Source organism: Epargyreus clarus, unplaced genomic scaffold (genome assembly GCF_041222505.1).
Source record: "Epargyreus clarus isolate Ecla_fem2 unplaced genomic scaffold, WU_Ecla_fem_2.2 ptg000004l, whole genome shotgun sequence".
Taxonomy (NCBI): domain Eukaryota; kingdom Metazoa; phylum Arthropoda; class Insecta; order Lepidoptera; family Hesperiidae; genus Epargyreus; species Epargyreus clarus.
The window spans coordinates 10,351,038-10,377,366 of NW_027332212.1; the positions used below are offsets into that span (position 1 = coordinate 10,351,038).

At 36.3% G+C, this 26,329-nt stretch overlaps 2 protein-coding genes across 2 annotated transcripts; one reads left to right on the forward strand and one right to left on the reverse strand.

Moving 5' to 3' along the window:
* LOC140757508 (ATP-dependent translocase ABCB1-like) lies at positions 1 to 24,907 on the forward strand. Its single transcript, XM_073093251.1, has 24 exons — positions 1 to 217; positions 2,878 to 2,943; positions 8,342 to 8,405; positions 9,547 to 9,825; positions 10,163 to 10,263; positions 10,634 to 10,805; positions 11,238 to 11,409; positions 11,861 to 11,991; positions 12,461 to 12,685; positions 12,976 to 13,101; positions 13,533 to 13,736; positions 14,158 to 14,328; positions 14,662 to 14,848; positions 15,184 to 15,263; positions 15,544 to 15,702; positions 15,812 to 15,916; positions 16,044 to 16,205; positions 16,657 to 16,860; positions 17,400 to 17,641; positions 20,336 to 20,495; positions 20,943 to 21,137; positions 21,568 to 21,774; positions 22,444 to 22,590; positions 23,678 to 24,907. The coding sequence occupies exons 1-24, from the start codon at positions 108 to 110 to the stop codon at positions 23,864 to 23,866; spliced, it is 3,858 nt and encodes a 1,285-aa protein (XP_072949352.1). The 5' UTR covers positions 1 to 107; the 3' UTR covers positions 23,867 to 24,907.
* On the reverse strand, positions 24,775 to 26,173 carry LOC140757507 (methylated-DNA--protein-cysteine methyltransferase). The gene is made up of 2 exons (XM_073093250.1): positions 25,665 to 26,173; positions 24,775 to 25,169 (listed from the first exon to the last, which is right to left on the reverse strand). Exons 1-2 carry the CDS (start codon positions 25,974 to 25,976, stop codon positions 24,927 to 24,929), a joined length of 555 nt encoding a protein of 184 aa, XP_072949351.1. The 5' UTR covers positions 25,977 to 26,173; the 3' UTR covers positions 24,775 to 24,926.
* Between the last annotated feature and the right edge of the window lie 156 nt (positions 26,174 to 26,329).

The following is a 26,329-nucleotide window of genomic DNA, read 5'->3' on the forward strand; positions in this document are numbered from 1 at the left end:
CAAGGAAAGTGAGCGAACGTATCAACTTTAACGCAAACATTGGTCCAAATAATTCGTACTTTGTCAATATAGTTGATACAAATTGTGTTATAACAAAAATAAATACGATGACAAATTCAATCGAAAATTCAGAAGTGTCCAAAAATGTGTACACGCTAAATAACGTGCCGAATGTGAAATACACAAAAAATACGGAAGGAAAGAAATGTGAAGAAAGGTGAGTTAAAAAGAACACAAATAGTATTAAAGTAAGAAGTTCTAAAAGTAATACATTGATAAATGAGAATCTAGTCAGTAAATTATACGTTTTACATACATAAATAGAATAACCTAAAATAAGCATTAAATAAAAAATCGACAATTTAAAATGTACATCTCAAAGTAAATTACCAGTGCATCGATGTGTACTTAAGATCTATCTGTGCCTATCATTAACTATGGTGAATTAAGTAGGTATGCCAGCTGACTTATTTGTGTCAGTAATTTTATTTATAGTCAACGTTTTTGCTACTTTGTAGATCAGTTCTTAGTATTTCTCTCATACAAGGCCACGTTAGAAGGTAAATATAATACAATAGGTGAAATAAACTAATTAAAGCCACTATATACTTAAGTTATCATGTAAATGTTGATAAGAGTATGGTTGAAACGATATAAATTAATAACTCGTAAAAAATAACAAGTTATTGTCGTTATACCTTTACTTAAAAGTCACGTGTAATTCCAGTAATATTCATTATTGCCACGAAGAACGTAAACGACTAAACCGAGGGATTTTCCCGTTACGCAAATTTCGATTTCTCAGTGGAACAACTTAAGCAAAAATTTAGTAGTACGAACTATGACGTCATTAGTGACGTTAAACCACGGTCACAAGAAATACGCCAAGTAGAACGTCGGATGTATATTTTTAGCATTTTATTTTTTCTGTCAGACAGACGCGGTCACTGTAACCAACCTTGAATAGTAAGGCCGCGACCTTAGCATTGAAAAAAGGGAGACACATCGGTCAAATAACTGTACGAATCGCTATGCGATAAAAATAGCCTTTTATAATTAAACCTAAATAAGGCAAATAAAGTACCTTATGGAAAGCAGCCACCGTCGCCTATGGTCATTTGCAACATTAGGGAAGCCATGAATGCAATGCCGGCTTTGAAGAAGAGCTCTTTTTGCACCGTTCTTAAAAAGCTCCAAGAATACCTATAGAAAAAGTTCATTCTAGACGAGTGAAGCATTGCCGTTACTAAGGCTTCTATCTGGATAGAAAACACTGGTAGGCAAAACATTGGGTCGACATTTGACCATTTCTACCAACTATAATTTATCAATTTTCGATCTTTGGTAAACACAGATTGCACATGTGTGAATGATAAAAGCGTCATCTCAGCACTAATGCTGCTAAACTATAGTCGTCGAGATCTGAATATAGCGAGGAACATATATTCCTCAGCTAACGATAGAAAGTTGAAATTTTGGTAAGCCGTTTAGTTCCATGGATCCGCTACTCCTCCAAATAAAAAAGTAGCGTTTCACACACTACAGCTAAATAGCTATGGCAGTGAAGTTATGTCGGTGAAATCACTAGCTCCAATTCTTTATTTTGCCAAATTTTAAATTACGATAATATACATATGTTTTGTATAAAAGTAGATGAAAGTCCAACTGCAAAAATTTAATACAATTATCGCTAGACTATCGACAATTATCGTCTCGGATGAATAAGTAATGCATGTACTGAAAAATTATACATCCGAGGCAGTAAAAGTATTTCCTAAACTGGAACAATTATGAAGAATCAGAATTAATTGTAATCGTTTGAACAGTTTCGGATATATTTAGCGATAAGAAACTAATATGAGTACATATTTTAAATAAAATATATAGGTTCTTTTCAGAATAATTATGAGTATTTAGTTGTAATTGTTAGTAACAATTGTTTAGTAATTCCAAGTGTTACGTCATTCAAATAAATAATCCACTCAGAGATAAATAGGTACTAAATCAATATTGCTAACGAGAACAAAGAACCGTTAATACCTATACTATTGTAGATTTAATAATAACTAAAACCTTAACCTAGTGATGTGACCAATCGTCATTCACAAGTCACCTAGTCTTTAACTTTTTATATTAATTAATTTAAAAAAAAATGTGTCGTGTCAATACTTTATTACTTAATTATTCTTTATTTTACTGATAGAGATAATAATAATAGGTATAATGTAGCAATAATTAATATTGAACGACTAGAACTCATTTAACTGAAACTTTTTTAATCATTTTAATCCTAATATTATTCGAATACTAACAGTTTACCTGTTAGTATTTAAGGTATTTTTACGAAATTTCTATTACGTACAATGTTCTACTGAGAGAATACTGTAACCTTCCTTGAAATACTAAGAACTAGTGATAAAACAGTCATAAAAATCAAATGAATAGGGACGTAAATACCAATAGAATACATGATATATATTGCTGGAAAGTACTACTAGGTAGCAGTATGTTATGATTCGCACTTATATTAATAAAAGGAAAATATAATTAATATAAAGCACGAGACACACATGTGGAGAATGAGATAGTGTTATAGGAGTGATAGTGGCCAGGATGTCGGCCTCTCAATCGCGGGGTCTTAGGTTCTACAGGTACCTCTGATTTCTTTAATTTGTATGCTAATAATAAAGAATCGCGTGGAAAACCACACGTCTGAGAGTTTTTTACACAAGCTCTCAAGGATGTGAGAAGTCTAGCAATTCGTTGGTCAGCACGGTAGGCTATGGCCTAAACGTCTCTCAGTCTGAGAGGAGACTCCTGCCCAACAGGACGGTAATGGGTTAATGACGAGGTATTCAAGATAAAGTATGTTTACAGCGAAAGTCTACTAAGAGTCAACGCAGCGCGAGGATCTACGAATAAATGTTTTCAGCTGTTCCGTAGGTGAGACGAGTAATGCACGGGTTGAGTGGTAAAAATGGTGGCAGGTCGATGGTACAGGACTTTTGGCTTTTGGGCACTGCAAACAGCTCATACGAGAGCTACGCAAGAAAATACTACTTCTCAGCTTTTTTCTTAAAACAGGACATGGTGATAAGGAGCATTACTTCTTTCTTACTATGCACGATTATTGGTTATGGGAAAAATATTAAACAATTTACATCTTAACTAATAACGTACCATAACAAACCCATTCCGTGGTTGTGTCATGGTTATATTTGCTCCAATCAACTTTAGATTAGTATTAATTGTCGGCGTGTGCGTTCTAATACCTAAATGAACCTAAGTGATGAGGACTAACTAACTAAAAATTAAAGTATATAAACGAGATTCTTGTGACTTATTAGAATAACCTTTTTTATATATAATTTAATCAAACGAGTACCAATAGTAATTGGTCTTTTTTATGATAACTAGATGACCCGGTGAACTTCGTACCACCTAATTATGAGTGACTATCTGTACCTCGTGGTTTCACTCGTGTAATTTATGTATTATGTCCATAAACTACTGGTAAATATTAGGAAATGGCCACAGGAGAACAGGATAATAAAAAATACAATTAAATAAAATTCACTCTACCTCTCTGCACTCTGTTATTTTTTTACCGACTTCAAAAAGGAGGTGGTTATCAATTCGGCCGGTATCTTTTTTTTATGTATGTACACGAATTACTCCGCCGTTAGTGAACCGATTTTAATAATTCTTTTTTTATTGTGTTATTTTTTATTGTAGGTTCTAATGAAATTACAAAGTCAGTTCATCATTGACTATTTAAGGGTCTGATAATGTGGCTCGGAGACAAAATATGTAACCCCTCAACCGATGGGAATAATTGAGTCGTGTTTGAAGATATTTGGTGTAGGAGGTTCTAATGAAATTGCAAAGCCAGTTCATCATTGACTATTTAGTTAGGTTAGGTTGGAACACATAAGACAATATAAAACTAAGCGGGCAGGGCGCGGCAGCGCCCTGCGAGCGGGCGGTTCCAATCAATGTAAATTCAGACCTTACCTTAATTCATGATCACGTTTATACAATTTTATATTGTATTAATATAAATGTTATTATGTCATCACTAAAAAGGGTAAAAAAAAATTTAACAAAAAATACAACCGACTTCTATGTCGCTACATAGTAAAAAATAATTCAAATAAATGTTGGTTTAGTACATATTTCTGAAGTCGGCGCTCAATATATTTCGTTCGAATTATTTTTTACTTTGTTTTGATCTAAAAAAACAAACAGTGACTCAGATGCTTCATTATGTCTTATGATAATTTTCTTAGTGCTCCAAATTAACGGATATTAAATTAAAGTTCCATACCCGATTAAACGACCCTAAGGGTTGATTTTCCAAAAACGGTGAAAAATGTGTTCTATTATTTTGAATCAAAAAGCTAAATTCCAATTTTCATAGACTTTGCTTCAAAATCTGCCGACTTCTAAACGAAGTGTCTTCTAAAGCCAAATGCAAATTTTAACAGTCTTTGCTTCCAAATTAACGGATTTTAAAATAAAATTCCAACCCCTACTTAGCCATCTTAAGGGTTGATTTTGCAAATATCGTAAAATAGATATTTAATTACTTTCTATCGAAATCCCAAATACCAATTTTCATATAGATTTGCATCAAAACTGGGGGACTTTAATACAAACTTTCAACTCTTATTTATTCACGGAAACGCGGTCGAACAGGATAAAAAGTATCCTATGTCCGTCTCCTGGTTCTAAGCTACCTCTCCACCAATTTTCAGTCAAATTGGTTCAGCCGTTGTTGAGTTATAAAATGCTTCACGAAAACGCGGTCGAACGGGATAAAAAGTATCCTATGTCCTTTTCCTGCTTCTAAGCTACCTCGCGATTAATTTTCAGTGAAATCGGTTCAGCCGTTCTTGAGTTAATAAATGACTTCACGGAAACGCGGTCGAACGGGATAAAAAGTATCCTATGTCCGTTTCCTGGTTCTAATCTACCTCTTTACCAATTTTCAGCTAAATCGGTTCAACCGTTCTTGAGTTATAAAATGACTTCAAGGAACGCCGTCGAACGGGATAAAAAGTATCCTATGTCCGTCTCCTGGTTCTAAGCTACCTCTCCACCAAATTTCAGCCAACTCGGTTCAGTCATTCTTGAGTTATAAATGGTGTAACTAACACGACTTTCTTTTATATATATAGAAGAAGATATACGAGTAGCATAAAATTTAATCAAACGAGTATATTGGTATTTTTTATAATAATATGCACGAGCAGCAGATGAGCATGCAGACCATCTGATGGTAAGTGGCTACTGCCGCCCATGGACATCTGTAATCAACCCCAGATAGGATTATATTCCTACCTGAAGTCGGCAACAGATGCGCCGCTACCCCTGAGGACTAAGCTGGAACGCCTCGGAAAAATATGTTTATCAATTTACTCACCTGACGATAAAAGGTCAGTGCCTCCCATGAACATCAGTAATCAACTACAAATTGAATTGGACTTTTACTTAAGGTTGATTAAAATAGCACCCTTGACGACTAAATTAGAATGCTTCGTGTAAAGCTCTTCCAGCACACAGCAGCGCTTAGCACTGTAGGTAAGTATAATGCACACACATAAGGCATCCTTATTCATCAGGATAATCAATCAAAGGTATGCTCAGTATGATGATGATGATTTATGTACAAACATTACATCTGGCTATACGAAGACATGTTACAATCGCGTTAATTATGAAATAATTGTTTCTTATGGTGACGGAAAACATCGCGAGTGTATAACATATAAAGGAATTTATTACGCTGTTCCCTAGAATTCGTCAGTATCTCATGATTGTAATGTTTATTGATGTACATATGAATGAACTCCAGTTATTTATAATCATCATCTTCCATTTTTGGCTATCCAAAATCAAAATTTGAAAATTTCCTGTAGTGCTCTCTATTAATATGCAGTCCAACATTTGGCCTCGGAAATATTTGACAACTTCTGCATACTAGAAATTGTTAAATGGTCTTTGGTAGGCTTAATTGAGACACATTGGGCACTATATAATAATGAACGTAAGAATAAAATGTCCAATGTCAATCTTTGTAAGGCAAAACCATAGATACGAGTATATTATCCTACTGACGTAATATATCTTTTTCTTTTTTTTGCTTTTCTTCGCGAGGGGGAAACCTTCAAAAGGTACCCGACGACGTGGAAGCGACGCCGGGTTATATGGGATTTTTACCGCACTAAAACCCCCCCGGTGGCCGTCCTCAACGCTTGTTGAAGAACTCCGGGATCTCCGACGGAACACAACCGGAGCCCTCCAAGCGCTATGCCCCGATCGGGCTCTACCCTGGGGGAGCAGTTTTCGCTCCTCCCACACTATGTAGTGTCTACGACGGTATGCGACCACACATACCGCCGCCCTTCCCGGGGTCGCTTGCTGGACAGTTCGAGCTCCCACTCTTGCCGCCCGCAACCCAGGAAGCCCCCTTTTAGTCGCCTCCTACGACAGGCAGGGGATACCGTAGCCTTATTCTAGTCCCGGAACTACAGGGACAGACGTAATATATCTATGGGCAAAACATTGGAGATATTAATTATCTACACTAATATTATAAAGAGGAAAACTTTGTTTGTTTGTTTGGTTGACTCAAAAACTCATATAGGCTCAAAAACTACTGGACCGATTTTAAAAAATCTTTCACCATTTGAAACCTACATTATCTACGAGTAACATAGGCTATATTTTATATGAAATATATTTGATAAATAAATTTTGAGGCGGTACAAAGTTTGCCGGGTCAGCTAGTTTATTGATAAAGGACGTAAGTCTGATACGATCACAATCTAAGTTATGCTTTTATGCACTCCGCATTTCCTTTGAATTTGTTTTTTTGTTTGTTTTGTGGGCACTTTCGAATTGTGCCAGGCATCTGTCGCATTACAGCTGTTGTCTTTCTGCAGACGGAGTTTATAATTGTGTGAAAATGTATACATAAATACCAAATTTTGTCGCTGTGGTGTAAAACACTAGCGATAATTGTGAATAGACGCTTATAATATTGATCTGTATGGGGTGCGGCCCGTGGCATAGAATCGTGACAATCAAATTGCCTTTAGAAGGTCAATGTATCTATCCACCCGAACTTAGACATCCTATATATCGTCATATACCTATATGGTGGTCACCTATATGGTGGTCGTACTATGAAAAACTTTCAGAAACACTGGTCAAACCAACTAGATCAATAAGGTCGCATCCTACGGGAATTAAATTTAATGCCATTCTTGGAATGCAATGCCATTTCTTTCATATCTTTATTATATTTATATAATGCTTCCTTGCATTCGCTTTAGCTCCAGTTACGGTTGTATCAACTCATTTACAACGTGATAACAGAATCAAGAGATGCATTGAAGACAGTACGTTATGGAGGTGCAATTTGACCTCTGGTTTGTTGAAACTTAATATTTACTGGTAAACTTTAATATTTACTGGTAGTATACTACGAGTAGGAACTCTACCTTATTTTAGAGTACCTAAGATCTTTGAATCTTCCGAAGTTTCTAGTTACTTGATGCAGGTGAATGAATGATGAGGTTGATCTAATCTTTTTTTCATTTATTTGGTCATTTTTTGTATTTGTTATAACATCTTTTGCCTGGACAACATCCATTTATTATGTCAATTTGCGTTACTAACTTATCTATAGATTACCTATTAGATAAAATATATTTGACATGAGCGGTAAAGTAGAGTAAATCTACACTGATTTTAGGTAAATACAAAACTTGTCACATGGGTGATGCATGCAGTTAGCAATGCTAAGCTTATTTATTTTTAATTTATTTATTAAATAAGACTGGTGGTGATAAGGCTGAAAATACTGGTCCTTGAATATTTTCTTCTAACCTTATTAGCTCTTAACTAAAGACGCACGATTCAGATGCTTCTCCGGCACATCACTGGTTTCTGAACAGCAAACAGCACACTTAGTTTAATGCTTCAAATAGCCTTAGCTCTAATAGAGTTACATTGAACATTTAAATTAGTGGAAACGTGTTCTTCCTTAAGCTTAGAACTCACGGGGTGGTTTTCAGCCGGTTTTCAGTCAGTTTGATATTCAGAGCCTTCGCGCGGTTACGACTAAAAACCGCTCCGGTAGTTCTTAGCCTTAGCAAATATGAAAACGACGATTTGTATATAATGTTTCTGTAATTTATTTTTTTGTTTAAGTAATATTTCTTTCTTACTTTCTTCTATCATTTATTTTCTAATGCTTAACTGGTGTGGTACCTATAGGTATGTTTCTAACACTACTTAGTGAGATTGACTTATCTTAACAATAATTTTACAGTTCCAGTTCAACTGAAAAGGAAAAAAAGGATGATGACGTACCCAATGTACCATTCTTCACATTAGTAAGTACCTGTATTACACTATATTTTTATATCTGTAGCAAATTGAATTGCAGTCCATAGACAATAAATAATAGGTATTAATAGGTAGTAATCATAGGATGTCATAGCGAAAAAAATCTAGTTCTATATAAATCTTTATGCCTAAGAACGATAATGTTGCTATATTACCACATACATATTTTGACATGTTTCTTCTCATATTTTTGTAATTATGCGATGTGCGATTGTATGAATTGAAATTGAATACTATTATTATTTGACGAGTATGTAAAGATTTATGAACTTGGCTTATGACAAGCCCCGCGGTTCATTGGTCACCGTACATCAGTAACATGCGGAGGGTTCTGGGTGCAAACCCGAGCAATACGTCAAAGTTTTCAATTTATGTCCTTGTCCAAGTGTTGGCGTACTTGTTGTGTATGTAATTTATCATGGCATCATAAATACAGGTCTTAAATAGAGCTACGTATGTAGAAATAGCAGTAAGAGTCTAGTGGTTAGAAATCCGATCTTTCAATCTTTGTGTACAAGGTTTATTCCCAGGCACCCTCCGTTTTGCCGAATTTACGCTCGTATATACATTAAATATCGCTGTTTTAAAGCTTAAATAAAACATCGTGAGAAAACCAACACACCTGAGAGTTCAAAAAAGCTCGAAAGGTATATGAACAGTACCAATCCGAACTTGACCAGCACGATAGACAGCCTATACCCCTGTGACTCTGAGAGGAGACACGTATCCATTAGTGGAACAATATTGAATTATTGACAATATACAAACTACTTACTCATCATCATCAACCCGTTATTGTCCCACTGCTATTGTCTCCTTTCAGAATGAGAAGGATTAGGCCATAGTCCACCGCGCTGGCCAAGTGTGTATTGGTAGACTTGACATACCTTGAAAAACATTTTTTTTTTAGATTTCGCGGTTCCTCACGATGTTTTCCTTCACCGTTTAAGCAGGTGATAATTAATTTCTAATACGCACATAACTCTGAAAAATCAGAGGTGTGTCTGGGATTTGAACCTCGGATCTCTCGTTCGAGAGGAACAAACTACTTATAGAACTAAAAATTATTTGCAGTACCTATTGAAAGTATCTAAGAAAGAACTTATATCTTTTTTTGTTTTTCTACAGTTCAGATTTGCGTCGATAACAGATAAAATATACATATTTATTGCACTTACGTCATCTTTACTATGTGGGCTCACATCACCAGCTTCGGTGTTATTATTCTCCGCCCTTCTGCAAGCGATGGTGGATTATGGTATATCAGTGAAGGATGGCACACCAAACAATGAAGGCTTCATGCAGGCAGTTCTCAATTTTGTTATATACAACTGCCTTTTAGGTCTAATTACAATTATCCTATCATATCTTGCCACAGCACTTATGAATATATCAGCATTTAAACAGGTGAGCACAAAAACTTACGAATTTAAATATGTACCTTGAAATATTTTAAGGATGTACCCTTCGTAGTATGATTTAGGAGGCACCACCGGTATGCCTATTTTTGTCTAATAACAGCTATGTTAAGCGTTGAAATGTTCAGTTTTAAAGAATGTTGTAAGGGAGACAGACCTATCTTGATATCCTTTGCGTTTCAACTTAGATCTCAGTCCCCTGTGAGACTCAGAAGACAGACTTCTTTATTTTTCGCAAGTAGATCGAAAAGGAACAAAATTTATGACACAAGCTTTAATTAATTAAAAAATTATGGATTGTATTTCTAAATATTTATCCCTTTCAGGTATATCGAATACGACAAGAGTATTTTAAAGCCGCACTAAATCAAGATTTTGCGTATTTCGATACGAATCAAACAGGCGATGTAGCGGCGAAAATGTCGGCGTAAGTATTTTCAGTAAATTACTAATTGCCTAAGCATACAAATATTTTTACATTACATTATAATATACGAACCTTATACATTATACATTGTAATATACGTAAGTAGCTTTACCCACGTTTTTGTAATGGAGTTTACTCCATGCATGGTCCTTTAAATTACCTACCAAGTCTAAGTAGGTACCTATGTCCTATATCTATAATAATTATGAACCAAGTAAAGCTAGAGCACATTACAGAAAATAATAATACAGTAATCTTGTCATCAAACCAGTACATTTTAGTTTTATCGCGAAAAAAGTCAACAACTGTACCGAAGTAATGACATAAATAATCAGAGTGAAATAGTAAAATACTTACATTTTAATTCCAGAGATGTAGTAAAGTTAGAAGATGGCATCGGAGAGAAGTTGGCGACGTTTGTGTATTATCAATCAGCGTTCGTAAGCTCAATCGTGATGGCGCTCATCAGAGGCTGGAAACTGGCGTTGATATGTTTAGTGTCATTTCCCGTCACATTAATATTCGTTGGTCTAGCTGAACTTGTAAGTATACAAATTAGAATCTATATATTATATATTATGTAAATAGTCAAACACTAAACAGTTTACCACTTCGCACTCTTTTTGGTTGTTTGGTAGCTACCGACATACTTCACTTATATCAATAAAAATATGGAATGTAAATATACCTGCAATTCCATATGATGTTCCTTAAATAGTACGTATCTATAAATTACAGATAGGTTTTCTAGGCTATAATTTAACGTATCCTAACTAAAAAATAGAGAAATTAAGTCATTTTTTTTCCTACTGACCTAACGAGTCCTTTAAACCAAAACTCAGCAGTAATTACAACTACCCTCAATTACAAATAATTTGTACCCGTAGTGTATGTATTCATTATTATTCTTTTTATTTATTTTATGTGTGTGATTTGTGTTAATCATCTGGTTTTAAAAATTAAGTACTTTTTAGATAGCGTCAAGTTTAACGAAGAAAGAATCGAAAGCATCCGGCAAAGCCGGTGCCGTGGCCGAAGAAGTTTTATCAGCTATCCGCACCGTATATGCCTTCAGTGGCCAGCAGAAAGAGATACAGAGATATGAAACTCATTTAAACGAGGCTAGAAAGATTAATATCAAAAGAGGTCAGTATTTATATAATTACACAAATACAACTTTTATACAAGTCGCTACATACCTTTTTTATAATATAGGAGTAGCAGACGAGCATACAGTCCACCTGATGGTAAGACTTATCATAAATGTAATCTTATGTTTCGACCTCATTTAAGCCAACTTAATATGGTGAGGTGGTATAAAATCAAAAGACAAAATGTTCTCCACAGTGTGTAAAGTTTACTAATTCGCATTTGGACAGCGCGGCAGACAACTGCTTAAAATAATCTCTTCCTGAAAAGACACCCGTGTCCAGCAGTGACATAGTAATGGGTGAACTTCAAACTATAATTTACTTGATTTACTATCTTTCTTGCAACTAAATTTCCTGTAAATAATATACAAACTTGTGTATTTAATGGACATTTGATTATTTGTATCTAAATGTTTGAATACTAATTTTAATATTTTTTCCCATAGGCTTTTATAATGGCGTGTCGATGGGGTTGCAGTATTTCTTAGGTTTTTGTTCCTACGCTTTATCAATATGGTTTGGCTACAAACTCACTATTTCTGAACCTGAGACTTATAACGTCGATACGTTATTAGCTGTAAGTATTCAGTTCTTTACATTATCTACATCAACATTACGTAGATTCTTCAAATCCACAAGCCATGCTTAAATTGCGGATCTCTTCTTTCTACTGTCTCTACCAGAATTTATCTGCTAGTATGTGATCATTTTGCATGCAAGGCATACAACCCGCATGATATGAAAACGAACCTAAGTCAAAGTCAACGTGTTTATGAAATTTTCTATTTTCGATAAAAATAAACTTCGATTAGATACAACCCGCATGATATGAAAACGAACCTAAGTCAAAGTCAACGTGTTTATGAAATTTTCTATTTTCGATAAAAATAAACTTCGATTAGGTCGTCCCGGCTGAATGCATTTAGTATCCACGATTCGACGATTTATTCGATTGTGATTTCCTAAATGATCCTCAATCGCCGGTGCTATAAGTAGCATATTTGTTAAGGCCCTTAGTATTCATAAAGAATGTTACCTCTTTTTAGGTTTTCTTCGGTGTGATGACAGGATCCGAATACTTTGGAATTTCGTCCACATTGATGGAAGTGTTTGGGATATCCCGTGGTGCAGCTGCACAAATCTTCAATCTTATTGACAATGTTCCTACAATAAATCCCCTGCTAAATGCTGGAACAGTTCCCAAATTTATTGAAGGAAATATTGATCTAGAGAATGTGGTGTTCCACTATCCTTCCAGACCAGATATACCTGTAAGTATATTATTTTATCATAGTAATTATATGAGTAGGTTGTATTATTGATTAAATATTAGAAGCTGCCAGGATCCTCTGTGATACGACTCCGGTGACACCACCGCCTCTATTTCTGTCTAATAACAGCAGTGTTAAGCGTTGCTGTGTTCTGATTTGAAGGGTTTCATAAGAGAGACTTTTCCGAGACATTCCAGCTCAAGGGTCGTGGCGCCTGGACGGAATTTCATATTTTAGATTTATTTCCAGCCTTTGTGTAAATGATATCCAACATTTTTGCCAAATTCCAGGTACTGAACGGCGTCAGTATAAGTGTACAGCGTGGACAATCTGTGGCGCTGGTGGGACACTCCGGCAGTGGGAAGTCTACCATCATACAACTACTATCCAGATACTATGATGTTCTGGAGGGCAGTGTACGTATCTACGTAGAGTTTATCTTAGCAATTGAAAATGCCTTAAATTCACATAATCGATTCACAGTTATAGGCATCGTCAAATTAATAAATTTCTTTAATGTGAAATACTTCACGCTACCATATAATATGTTTCAATCTTAAGGATTATTAAAGCATTTGGAATTTGTTAAATGGTCACTGCCGCCCATGAATATCTGTAATTTTAACTTCATATACAACAGGACTTTCATCCAACACCGATCATAGATACGCTGCCATTTCCGAAAACTAAGATGGTCATCACGTGTGTGGTTTGACCAGCATCTACACTTATCCACCGACACAAAAATTAATGGCGGTGGGACCTTCCCATTTGGAACTTTTCTTGTCCTATCACCTTTTAGGCTCAGTAAAAAAAAATCGTTAGCAAAAAGATCATTCCCTATCAGGTACGAGTAGACGGTCACGACGTTCGAGAGCTATCGGTCCGCTGGTTGCGAGCACAGATAGGGCTGGTGGGGCAGGAGCCGGTGCTGTTCAACACCACGGTGCGACAGAACATCCGCTATGGACGAGAGGACGCAACCGACGCGGAGATTGAAGCGGCTGCGAAACAGGCCAACGCTCACCACTTCATCGTGAAACTACCATTAGTAAGAATGACCTACTCGTACTTTCCTCTTTTTATTTTCGTGAAAAATCCAACAGGAAGACAAATTTCGGTCGGTGTTGATGCCGAAGTCAAATTTAATTAATTTAAATCATTTTGCCGAAGCCAAGACCTTCACAATAATATAGGAATATACTTATATCAAGATAAAGATTTGCATATGATAACTTGTGATCCAAAATCTCATGTAGGTACATGAGATTTTGGATGGTGAAATCAGACAGATAAAAATATATGTAACAATTTGTAAATTGGTCGTGGATTAACTTACTTTACTAATTATTTCAATATTGCTGCTTTCGTACATGCTTTTGTATATCGATATCGTGGATTTCCACAAAATTGCGCCCGACCAAATAAGCGAAAATACATTTTACTTATTAGTAAGATTATATTCCTTACAGGGGTACGAAACTGTTGTAGGCGAGAGGGGTACGTCGATGTCTGGTGGTCAGAAGCAGCGCATAGCGATCGCCCGGGCGTTGGTGCGCAATCCACCGATCTTACTCCTGGACGAGGCGACCAGCGCTCTCGACACCAACTCTGAAGCTAAGGTTCAGCAGGCGATAGATAAGGTACTATTTGCTACTTTGTTATATATTTTAACTTTCTCACACATCAAAACATTAATCTACTATTAAAAATAGAAATATGTTATACTTATTACTATTTAGGTCACTATAAAATATTGTTTGTTAAATAATTAGGTAAAACATTTTGTCAAAGTTGTATAGATGTTCCCATAGGGAGGTAGTTAGTTACCGAATAAATACAGTAACTTGGATATTAACATCCTCAAGATCTCCCAAAATTTTGACGTAGAACTGCGTTGCGAAATTTGCGTTTTTATATATTTTAGTTAGTGACAAGAAAAATGCATAGTCCTAAGTAATATTTTGTATGTTTAGGCACAGGAAGGTCGCACTACAATTGTTGTGGCACACCGTCTGTCGACAATACGAAACGTTGACAAAATTTACGTGTTCAAGAGTGGAACAGTCATAGAGAGTGGGAATCATAAAGAGCTGATGACTGCAAAAGGGCATTATTATGACATGGTAATGATGCAGTCATCTCCGGATACGAATGAATCAGGTAAATTATGAAGTAGTTTATGATACAACATAATTTTAATGTTTAGACATAATAAAATTGAAATGCTTGTCATTTTAATTACTGAAGTTATATCGTTATTTCAATATTACGTTTGGAAACATGTTTGTTCATTTGATTTTCGATTGTCTGTCTATGTATTCAATTATTGTGATTAAGATAGAGCTGTTGTGAAAAACTAAAGTAACCTATGAGGAGCCATATATAATGCTTTTTAACCAGAATATATTTAGAATTAATGGTTCAATACTTACTCAGAGCTTGCACGGAAAGTAAAATTAGGTATAATTTTAATCGGATCTTTCCACTTTATATAGATCAATCAAAAGCACTTAACAGGACGATGTCTATCATAAGCGAACAAGATGAAGATGAGATTCCAAACATCAAACTTGACGTAAGTACTAAGAACAAAAGTGAAATTGCAAATCTTCTGAATATTCTGCCAACTTTTTTACCCCCTGAACACCTCATAAATATTGAGATGAATATATGTTATACTACCCATAAGGCAAGTAGAATCACATCACCTTCTAAATACACATCATAAGCAACATTATTATTCTAGGAATCCATAACTGTTATCGATAATTTATGTAGCATATGCTTCGGACTAATTAATTTAATAGATTAGTTAATAATTATTTTTTGACTAATTTACATTTCTATGATATCAGGAAAAAGAAGAAGACTTAAGTGCAGATGATATATCTTTCTGGCGAGTAATAAGACTGAACTCACCGGAATGGAAATCGATCACCTTGGCCAGTGCAAGTTCCCTCCTAAGTGGGATTGCATTTCCATTGTTTTCAGTCATCCTTGGTGACTTTGTTGGGGTAAGAAATATTTTTTTATAATATAGGTACATAGGTAACATTTCAGAAAACATTTTTAAAGCGTTTTTAGAAAGAATTGCTACATTATATCCAACATTGTTATTTGTAGGTTCTCTCCAACCCTAACGTTGAGGAGGCTTTGGAATATGTCAAAGGTTATGCTTTGATTTATGTAGCAATTGGAACATTCTCAGCAATAACCAACTTTATTGTAGTGAGTATAAATTACTTAATTACTTAAGATTTATTTAAAATACGAATAAAATTCTTACATCTCCGAATTATATGGGAATATATTGAACAAGACTATGTGCATTGCATTGATTCTATAAAATTTTCAGGTCTTCGGCTATGCAATAGCTGGTGAGTGTCTAACTGAAAGGTTAAGGAAATTGATGTTTGAGAAACTGTTACATCAAGAAATAGCTTTCTTTGACGACAAGAAAAACTCTACCGGAGCATTATGTGCCAGGCTCTCCGGCGAAGCAGCTTTAGTCCAAGGGGTAAATACATTTCAGTTTTATGAATATCACTAACTCCACTGTGATCTTCAATCTCACACCGCGTCATAGGATCACATGCGCCCCATTTGGAAAAAAAAGAATGACTTTCGACGTCGAGAGTCACCAAAATACCCCAACCTAAATCTTGCATCGGCCTGGAAGCAGCCCATTAGGCCAGCGCCTAGCTATGATGTCTACATATAGTCCTATGTCTATGTATAGTCCTACAGCAATATTTTGCCGTGTTTTTGAAAGTAAAAATCCGAGCTCGGTATTCGGTCTAAAGTGGGTAAAAGTTCATTTGTTGTCGAACTTATCTATGTCATTGAAATTTATTTGGATTTATAAAAAATCCATCAACTATTTTAATATTCGTCATCAATCCGTCATTCGAAAACCGCATCATTTTTTGCTTCTTCAATCTTACAAAAAAGTCATCATTATCTTTCAGGCTACTGGACAACGTATAGGAACAGTAATACAAGCAATAGGCACTTTCCTATTCGGTTTGGTACTATCCTTGTACTACGAGTGGCGCATAGGCTTAGTGGCTTTGACTTTTGTGCCGCTCATGGTGGGAATTCTGTATAAGGAAGGTAGAATTATCAGTGCTGAATCATTTGGCACAGCGAAAACTATGGAGGAGAGTTCACAAGTAAGTCCTATAAAGTGTTTAAATATTTAAGTATTTAAATAATTTTAAATGTTTTTTTTATTTGATAAGTTTACTAAAACCATGATAAGATAAGAGTATATTCGAACAAACATTTTGGAGAAAAATCTATATAGCAAAATTTTAACTAAATCTATTATGAAAGTTTGATATTTCTTTATATTATGTTACACAGCATACTATTTCCATGGTATAAAGTACAACAAGTACTTAATATAATTAATTTCAAAATATATATACAGTATTGTTATAAATTTACGAACGCTGTCGCGTTAATCATTAATAAACGCCTTAAACGCTTTCTACACTCACAGCCCCACACTAGGATTCCCTGTGTCGTGGGTGCCATGAACACACACATAGATAAATACACAAACACCCAGACCCAGAAACAGAAATCTAAATTCATCATTTAGATATCTGTCTGGCCGGGGATCGAACCCGGGACCCTTCGCGCGTCAGACCGGCATGGTGACCGCTCCGCCACGCGGGTCGTCAAATAATAAATATACCTTCCACAGATAGCCGTCGAAGCCGTAGCAAACATCCGTACAGTCGCCTCACTGGGCAGGGAAGCTACATTTTGCAAGGAATACGCTTCACGGCTACACCCCGCACTGAAACTAGCCAACAAGTCAGCGCACGTGCGAGGCGTGGTGTACGGGCTGGCCAGGGGGCTGTTCAACTTCGTTTACGCCGGCGCCATGTACTACGGGAGCACTTTGATGGTCAGCGATCGTATTCACTATTCTATTGTGATAAAGTAAGTTTTTCTTCTTTTATAATATGGGATTAGCAGACGAGCTTGCAGGCCACCTGATAAAGTGGCTACTGCCGTCCATAGACATCTGTAATCACCCACAGATGGGATCAGATATTCCTACCTGAGGACGGCCACAGATACGCGATGAGGACTATGCTGGAACGCCTCGGAAGAGTATGTCTCCCTTACCACACCCTTCAAACCAGAACACAGCAGCGCTGAACGCTGTTGTTATAAGGCAGAAATGGGTTGTGGCGGCGCTGCCGCCGGAGTTGCACCATAAAACCTTCAATTTTCAACCTTCAAATTTAAGTAGATACTATTACTAGACTTAAGTGCTCATAGCCGTTGTAATATATTGAACCCTTTGTGATTTGACTCTGGGAGCTTACACCATAACTATTTGTGGCGCTGTCGAGATCTGGGTGAACTTAGCCCTCAGTGGAAACTGTAACCTGTAGCTTATCCCAAGAAAGATACTAATTCTATTTGAAGTTTCTAATAGATATTTGTAAGCATCAGATGAACTGTATGCTTATGAAAAAGAACACACTGGGCATTTACGCAATAACAAGCATCATCTCTATTTGAAACCACTATAGAGCATAAAAAGCAGTGATAGCTTAGTGGTTAAGAAACTCAGCCTCTTGATCGAGGGGTCCAAGGTTCAAATCCCAGGCACGCACCTCTGATTGTTGAAAGTTACGTGTTTATTAGAAATTAATTATCTCTTACTTAAACGGTGAAGGAAAACACGGTGAGGAAACCTGCATACCCGAGAAATCTTAAAAAAAGTTTTCAAATGTATGTGAAGTCTAGATACTAATACGCACTTGGCTAGCACGTAGGATTATAGCCTGATCCTTCTCATTCTGAGAGGAGACCCGTGCCCAGCAGTGCGACAATAATTGTTTGATGATGATGATGATAGAGCATATTCCAACAGGTTATAGGTATATAATTAAGCTCAGTGCCATTGGTGTTGCTCCAAAACTACTTCGTCTTTTGGCCGACTATTTACGAGATCGTCAGCAATACGTAAAATTAGGCTTGTACAAGTCTAGACCATATCATACCCGCTCCGGAATAAGCCAAGGTTCTATACTTGGGCCTATTCTCTTTCTTGTCATGATTAATGACTTGCCCTCGGTTTTAACCCATGCCAAATGTCTTCTCTATGCTGACGACCTTAAGCTTTTTCGTACTATTAATTGCGTGTCTGATTGCGAAGCACTTCAACGAGATTTAGACGCCGTAAACGAGTGGAGCTTACTGAATAGGATGGAGTTTAATACATCCAAATGTACCTACCTCAATGAGCTTCGGACGTCTGCGGCGTCCGATCTCGTTTTCCTATCATTTAAATGGAAGTTCTTTACATAAATCTAACTCTACGAAAGACTTAGGTGTTACATTCGACCCAGGACTGACTTTTCACGAGCATATGATCGCAGTGGCCAAGGATTCATTCGCTCGACTCGGCTTCGTCCTCAGGAATGCGAAAGACCTCCGTTCCAACAGAGTTATCAAAATTCTTTATTATGCACTTGTACGCAGCAAAATAGAAACAAGCGCTTGTGTCTGGAACCCACACCAAGCCAAATACATTCTCCTTTTGGAAAAAGTGCAAAAAGCGTTCCTTAGATTTCTCTACAAACGAGAATACGGTTACTACCCGTATCTGTACCCAACTAAATTCCTCTTGGGTCACTTAGGGTTTAATTCTTTAGAGGTCCGTAGAAACCTCAACCAAATTGAAATTATGTGCAACATTTTACATAATGCTGTTGAGGCGCAGGAACTTCACAATCAGCTTTGCCGAATATTTGTCCCAGACAATTATCAACGAAGCCGAAAGCACAAGTTATTTATGGTTCCGCCTTCCCGCACTGTGTCGCGCGCTAAGTCACCTGTTCCGCGCACACTTGCGACATTAAACGCGCTCATGGATCATTATCCGAACTGTGATGTGCTTGCTGATGACTGGAAGCTGATCATGTCTGTATGCTTGGAGTTCTGTGAGTTGTCTGTATGTTAGATCTGTCTAGTTAGTGTAAGTGGCCTCGGCCCTTCTAATTAGATCAATAAAATAAATAAATAAATAAATAAATAATAAATGTAATTAATTTATTATTCCAAATATTTTTCCTCGCTCTTCGTAAATATCACATCATTATTCTAGGAATCCATAAGTGTATATGTCGATAAATGACGCACCGTAATGCCGTATGCGCGTCTCTAACGCACAGCGCAGCCAAGTTTTAGTAACCCACGGGCATAGATTAGTAAAGATTACTCACTCCTAACAAGAAAATGTACCCAGTATTGAGAATTGAAATTGTGGCGTAAAAATTTGCCATGTCTCCGTGCTAAAATGTCCCTAAAATATTTGAAATAATTATTTATTTATTATGTAATTTACGCAGTATTAGTTATTTATTCGTAAGTTTTCTCTTAAAATGATTTTATTTGTCAAGAATTAAAAGAAAGAACTTACTAATAAGCCGTTTGTGGCTTCATTCAATTTCAAGGGGGCGAAGTATCTTTACTAATCTATGCCCACGGGGAGCGACATTAAACTTGAAATTGCACTATAAACGTTACGTACGTATACGTTTATAGTGCAATTTATTATACCCGTGGCAATAAATTAAAGTAGCGTGCAATTAAAATGATTATAAAAACTTATTTCAGATCATCCGAAGCGCTGTTGATGAGTTCAATGTCAGCTGTGCAAGGACTTGCTTTCGCGCCAAATTTCCAAAAGGGCATCAAAGCGGCTGCTCGCATTGTTCTGATGTTATCGAGAAAGTCACAGATCGAAGATCCCGTTCAACCAACAGTCGAGAATTTTGTAAGTATTTAAATACTTATGCATACAATTATGCGCCTCAATCAATGATTTTAGATCTAAATAGATTAGATCTATTCTAAATTAATAATTAAAAAATATTGTAATGAATATTTTTCAAACACTTTGTATTTGCCATTTAACTAATTTCTACAAAATGCCAGAATTCGTGAGTTATGTACCTATCACTTCTGAAGATATGGTTATAATGACATAAAATAAAAATTAAGAAACAAAAAAGACATGTTTCCTTTATGCAAACAAGATGTTTGAAATCGTATGACTACTTAAATTGGGTAAAGTCCGCGCCAAACTGCTCGTTCGATCTAAAGTTATTGCGAGCAGGTGTAGTCATACAATTTGCTATGGCGAAGCGATTCATTTCTATATTCAGAGCGGAATAGCAGTTTTACGCGGACTATACTTTAGTTAATTATACTTATGTTACAGAGAGGAACAGGGGAAGCAAGCTTAGAAAAAGTTAATTTCAAATACCCCACACGGCCGCTCATACGAGTTTTAAAAGACTTGGATCTTAAAATAGAACAAGGCAAGACCATCGCACTGGTGGGGTCCAGTGGCTGTGGGAAGAGCACCGTCATACAACTACTCGAACGATACTACGATCCTGATGAAGGCACAGTTGTAAGCTATATTATTATCACGATTCACATTTGTATCAGACCATTTCAGTCCTAAAGAGTGACAACGATTCGGTAAAAGGGTTCAGGTAAAACCCCTGTTTTGTATGGAGTTGGTTACCCTGTTTTATAAGGAGATGTCCATGAGAAGCAGTGACCACTTACTATCAGGTGGATTGCACGCTCATTAGTAAATAATTTAAACTTCTAAAATTATCTGGTAAGACAGAAATTAATTGATTATGGCCAGAACAAGCTATATACGCTCCTTACGCGAGCCTTCCAAATGGTTGAATCCAAAAAACAAAATATCCGCTTAAGTCTGAATCCAACTGAACTATTTGCCAGTGTGATCTTTAATAGATACTTCCTGACTTGCTAAGCAGGACATTTTGAATAAGTACCACAGATACACGATACCTTATATTTTTTAGGCACAAAATGACATCCCGCTACCGAAACTCCTACTAGCAGACGTCAGGCAGACGATAGGATTTGTACAACAGGAACCCATACTTTTTGACCGCACCATTGGCGAGAACATTGCTTACGGCGACAACTCCCGTGTACCCACCATGGACGAAATCGTCGACGTTGCCAAACAAGCTAACATTCATAAGTTCATTCTCACTCTACCTATGGTGAGTTAAATCTTTACAAAATATAATAAGACCGTAAATCTTACTGATTGATTACAGTACGAAATTACGAATATATCGTATACTAATAATACTAATAAAAGATCCGATAAGATAAGATAAAAGTACTAATAAAAGCATTGAACTAACTTGTACGAAATATTTACGGAAAGCGGAATTTATGAGTTCTTTACAAATCATCATATAAATAAAACACGGCAAACGGCAAAAATATTGTATTTATAAAGTATGCCATTACTTGCAACTTCGAATAGTTAAAATTGAACTTGGCAACTTATTTTTAATGTAACTCCCTCACGTACGTCTATCACGATCAAAAATTCTACTTAAAATAGAATCAATAGATTACGCTGTGTATCTGCATGCTGCTGCATATGCATCGACTATGTGCAGTAGTGTGCATTCATAAATTACAATTGTTAGCAATTTATTCAAATTATTTAATTATAGTATTATTTTAATTAATTAATTTGTGTTATTCAGTCATTGTTAGTCATTGGCTGTATGGCTTATACGATTGTGTGCATTAGCATAAAAAAATAAAGAGAACGCGCTTGGCGCGAAACTTGTACTTTACGCGGGAATAATAAAAGTTGTAAATTGGATCAAGAAAATAGTTTGTGTTATTACAATGAACTTTGTATTTTACAGGGTTACGAGACGAATATCGGTTCGAAAGGCACACAGTTGTCTGGAGGTCAAAAACAGAGAGTAGCCATTGCCAGAGCGTTGATCCGACAACCCCAAATGTTATTACTCGACGAGGCTACGAGTGCCTTGGATACAGAAAGTGAAAGGGTAAAAAATATCACACATTTAAGTTTTTTTATAAACGATAATTACTATATAAATTTGAGATTGTATTTAGATTTGTGAACTGCATATAACACAAAAATGAAGGTCTCGCTCTTTCTTTTACCGCAAAAAGTTGTGAGATCTAATCTAAAACCAAATCGGTTAATTCATTCGGTAGGTACCTACCTACTGGTCCCTGTAGTTCCGGAACCAGAATAGGGCTACGGTATCTCCTGCCTGTCGTAAGAGGCGACTAAAAGGTGCTTCCGGGGTTGCGGGTCGTAAGAGTGGGAGCTCGAACCGCCCGGACAGCGACCCCGGGAAGGTCGGCGGTATGTGTGGTCGCATACCGTTGTACCGTTCTGTGGCGAGCGTCACGCTCACCTGGGAGGAGCCCGATGGGGCAACGCGATAAGAGGACTCCGGTTGCGGTCCTCTGGAGATCCCGGAGTCCTCTACGCAGCACAGAGGACGGCCACCGGGGGGGTTTTAGTGCGGTAAGAATCCCACATAACCCCGTGCCGCTCCCACGGCACAGGGTACCTTTTGAAGGTTTGCCCCTCGTAACCAAAAAAAAAAAAAAGGTACCTACCTACTATAGATACGTATTCTTGTGTCTTTAACGTCAATAATGACTTGGCAATAACGCAATACATTGCTTTATCTTATACAATAATTCAGGATTAATTTAGGGAACATAATATTTTATGTTCAAAAGCAACACCTAATCGGTCAGAACTCGTTCTCTCAATCGAAGGGTCCGAGGTTCGAATCTCTAATATCACAATAGCAAGATGCGCATTATTAATAGCGTAAGAATACATCGTGGCAAGCTCAATGCCTGACGGTGTGTTAAAGTCTGTCAATCTGGTAGTTGGCGAACGCTAGCTTTTTAAAGACTATGGCCTGAACAAGCCTTCCTCTGAAAGGACAACCGTGCCCAGTAGTGGGACAGTAATGAGTCGACTAGAGAAAAAGAAATTTCACGTTCACACCAGTAGCAGTACTACCAGTCAGCCCACTAACATTTAGCGGCTTTCGACAAAATTGGTTTCACTGCGTATTAATATCTAAACTTTTTCCCGCGCAGATAGTTCAAGCAGCACTAGAGACAGCTAAGGCAGGCCGCACGTGCGTGGTTATCGCACACCGACTCAGCACAGTGCGAGACGCTGACCGCATCTGTGTCATCAGCGACGGGCAAGTCGCTGAGAGCGGGACACATCACGAGCTGATGGCTCTAAAAGGACTCTACTACAGCTTGGTTCGACGAGGATGAGTCGTATGAATGACCAAGTCCCTTGGAATAATTTTAAAAAGATTGGATAACTATAACTTGTTTCAGTAAATAATGTCCTCCTAAATAGGTTTCTGACCCGTAATCTACAAACAATCTAAAGAGGTCTAATAGAATAGAATTATTGAGACATGTTATACTTTTTTGTGTAGGTAATGCATACAAGACGAAATACGCGTCCTCTATGCAAGAGCGTGGAATTCGTTATACCGTAAAAACTAAGTAGGAATGCCTCATTACATAATTCAAATCAGAACACATCAATTTGAGCACGATTGTACAACGGAATCAAAAATACAAAATTGATGTATATACCTAGACATGGTAGGGGGAGTCCCAACATGAAATATGTACTTGAGAAAATAGCCCTCATTTCCAAAATTTCAAATATGCTTTAAGTATTTAATGTGACAAAGTCATAGTTAAATTAATGTCAATCAATAAAATTGTACTAGCATTTACAATAAACAATCTGATAAATGTCAACTAATAAAATTGTATTATTAGCATTTACTATAAATGATCTGATAATCTCTAGGAATTTACTATGTTTCCAAAACTTGAATAGCTATTTTTACTGTGATAAGCATTTAAATGTATTAATACATACATACTTAAAGTCTTAAATTATAATATTTGAGATACTCTTCCACCAGTGACTATGTTTAATACTTAAATTTTAATAGTATGTATAAGTGTAAATGATTCATTGTTTAAAAGCTGTCTGCCTTTTCTGCTAAGCAGGTCTAAAATGTTCCTAAACCAATGAAAAATATTTTGTAAAATGATGTACAAAGAGTATTATTATATCTTTACACAAGTATTACTTACATATGTATAGGAAAAACTAAATTAAATTTGATTTGGTTTAGTTACAGTGGAATACAAAGTATTATTTTAATAACATTTATTTTTAAACTTAGTCTATATTTGACAGGCTGTTTAGGCAATGTGATTAGATTGCCTCAGAGAATGTACAATTCCAAAACAAACACTTATAAAGTACTTAAAGTATTGACGAAAGTTTGTTTTATTTCAACTGTTATGATGAGTGATCCTTTTCATGTTTCAGCAACCAATCTTTGCGATCGATTCCACAACTAAAACCTCCTTTGGAACCAGATGCAACTAACCTATGGCAAGGTATAACAATGACATGAGCGTTGGCCCCACAAGCAGCACCCACTGCTCGGGAGTGGCTTGTTGGTCTACCTAGAACCTTTGCCATGTCACCATAGGTCTGTGTAGATGCATATGGCATGTTCAATAACCCATTCCAAACTTCCTGAGAAACAAGATTTTTTTAATAAAAGATGAGTAAATAATACTTATTTATATTATCTGATTATACCAGAGTAATATATTTAAATCCATGTATTTCTCGCTGCGTACCATCACTGAAGAATGGTCTAGAACTAGTTTGGTTTGATTGTGGAAGTACAACCATCACATCTACTTCTAGTGAGAAAGTATTTATGCTCCAGTGGAAAAGTGTGGATGTAGGCTGACTTACATATGAAGACACCTTCATAGTCCACAAGAGAGGCAACACATTCTATGTGGAGTTAGTTACAGATGTCCATGAGCACCACTGACCTCTTCCCATCAGGTGGACAACATGCTCGTTTATGACTTTACTCTTATAAAGGCAAGAAAATCCATGTGCGGGTAAGATATATAAGAGAAAACCAAAAGTCACTACTTTTGTCAGATTAAAAGAAATTTAATTCAAAGCACACAAAAAAACTGTTTTTTTAACATGTTTCATTATTAAACTTACCTTTTGAAAATCTGAACCAAACATTTTGATTGGAACGGTAAACTTTTTTAAATTTCCCTCTAAATAGTCCTTAAGCTCCGATTCAAAGTTTTGAAGTAACTTGTTTGTATCTTCAACGAAAGTACAACTTAGTTGTTCCGATATAGTCTGAATATATTTCTCCATATTTTTTGAATCTTCAAATGATACCATATATATAAAATCCTCATCAGCGGCAGCTACAAGTTTGCCCAAAGTCGTATCTATTGTAGTAACGTACACTTCAACCGATGATTTCTTGGAATATTTCTTTAGTATGCTTGAGAGCACCATTTTTAAGCGATGAGTAATAATTAGAGGCAATATGTCTGTGATACATATATAATACACACGTTTAAAGTTATTCTAATGGAAATTATAACGCAAATTGTTCTCAGTGTACTTAGCAAAACAAATTCAAATCAAAGTTTCGATTTCAAACATTCGCAAAACAAAGATTTGACATAGACAAGCATTTGTTTTGACATGACACTTTTGACATCACTACTGTAATCTATGCTTCTAGTGATTGAAATCAATCAGTAAAATGATAAAATCGATATTATGGATAGTGGAATATTACTGAAAATTAAGAACCCTACGTATTTATTAAGTACGTATTACGTAACAAGTATATAAATTGACAT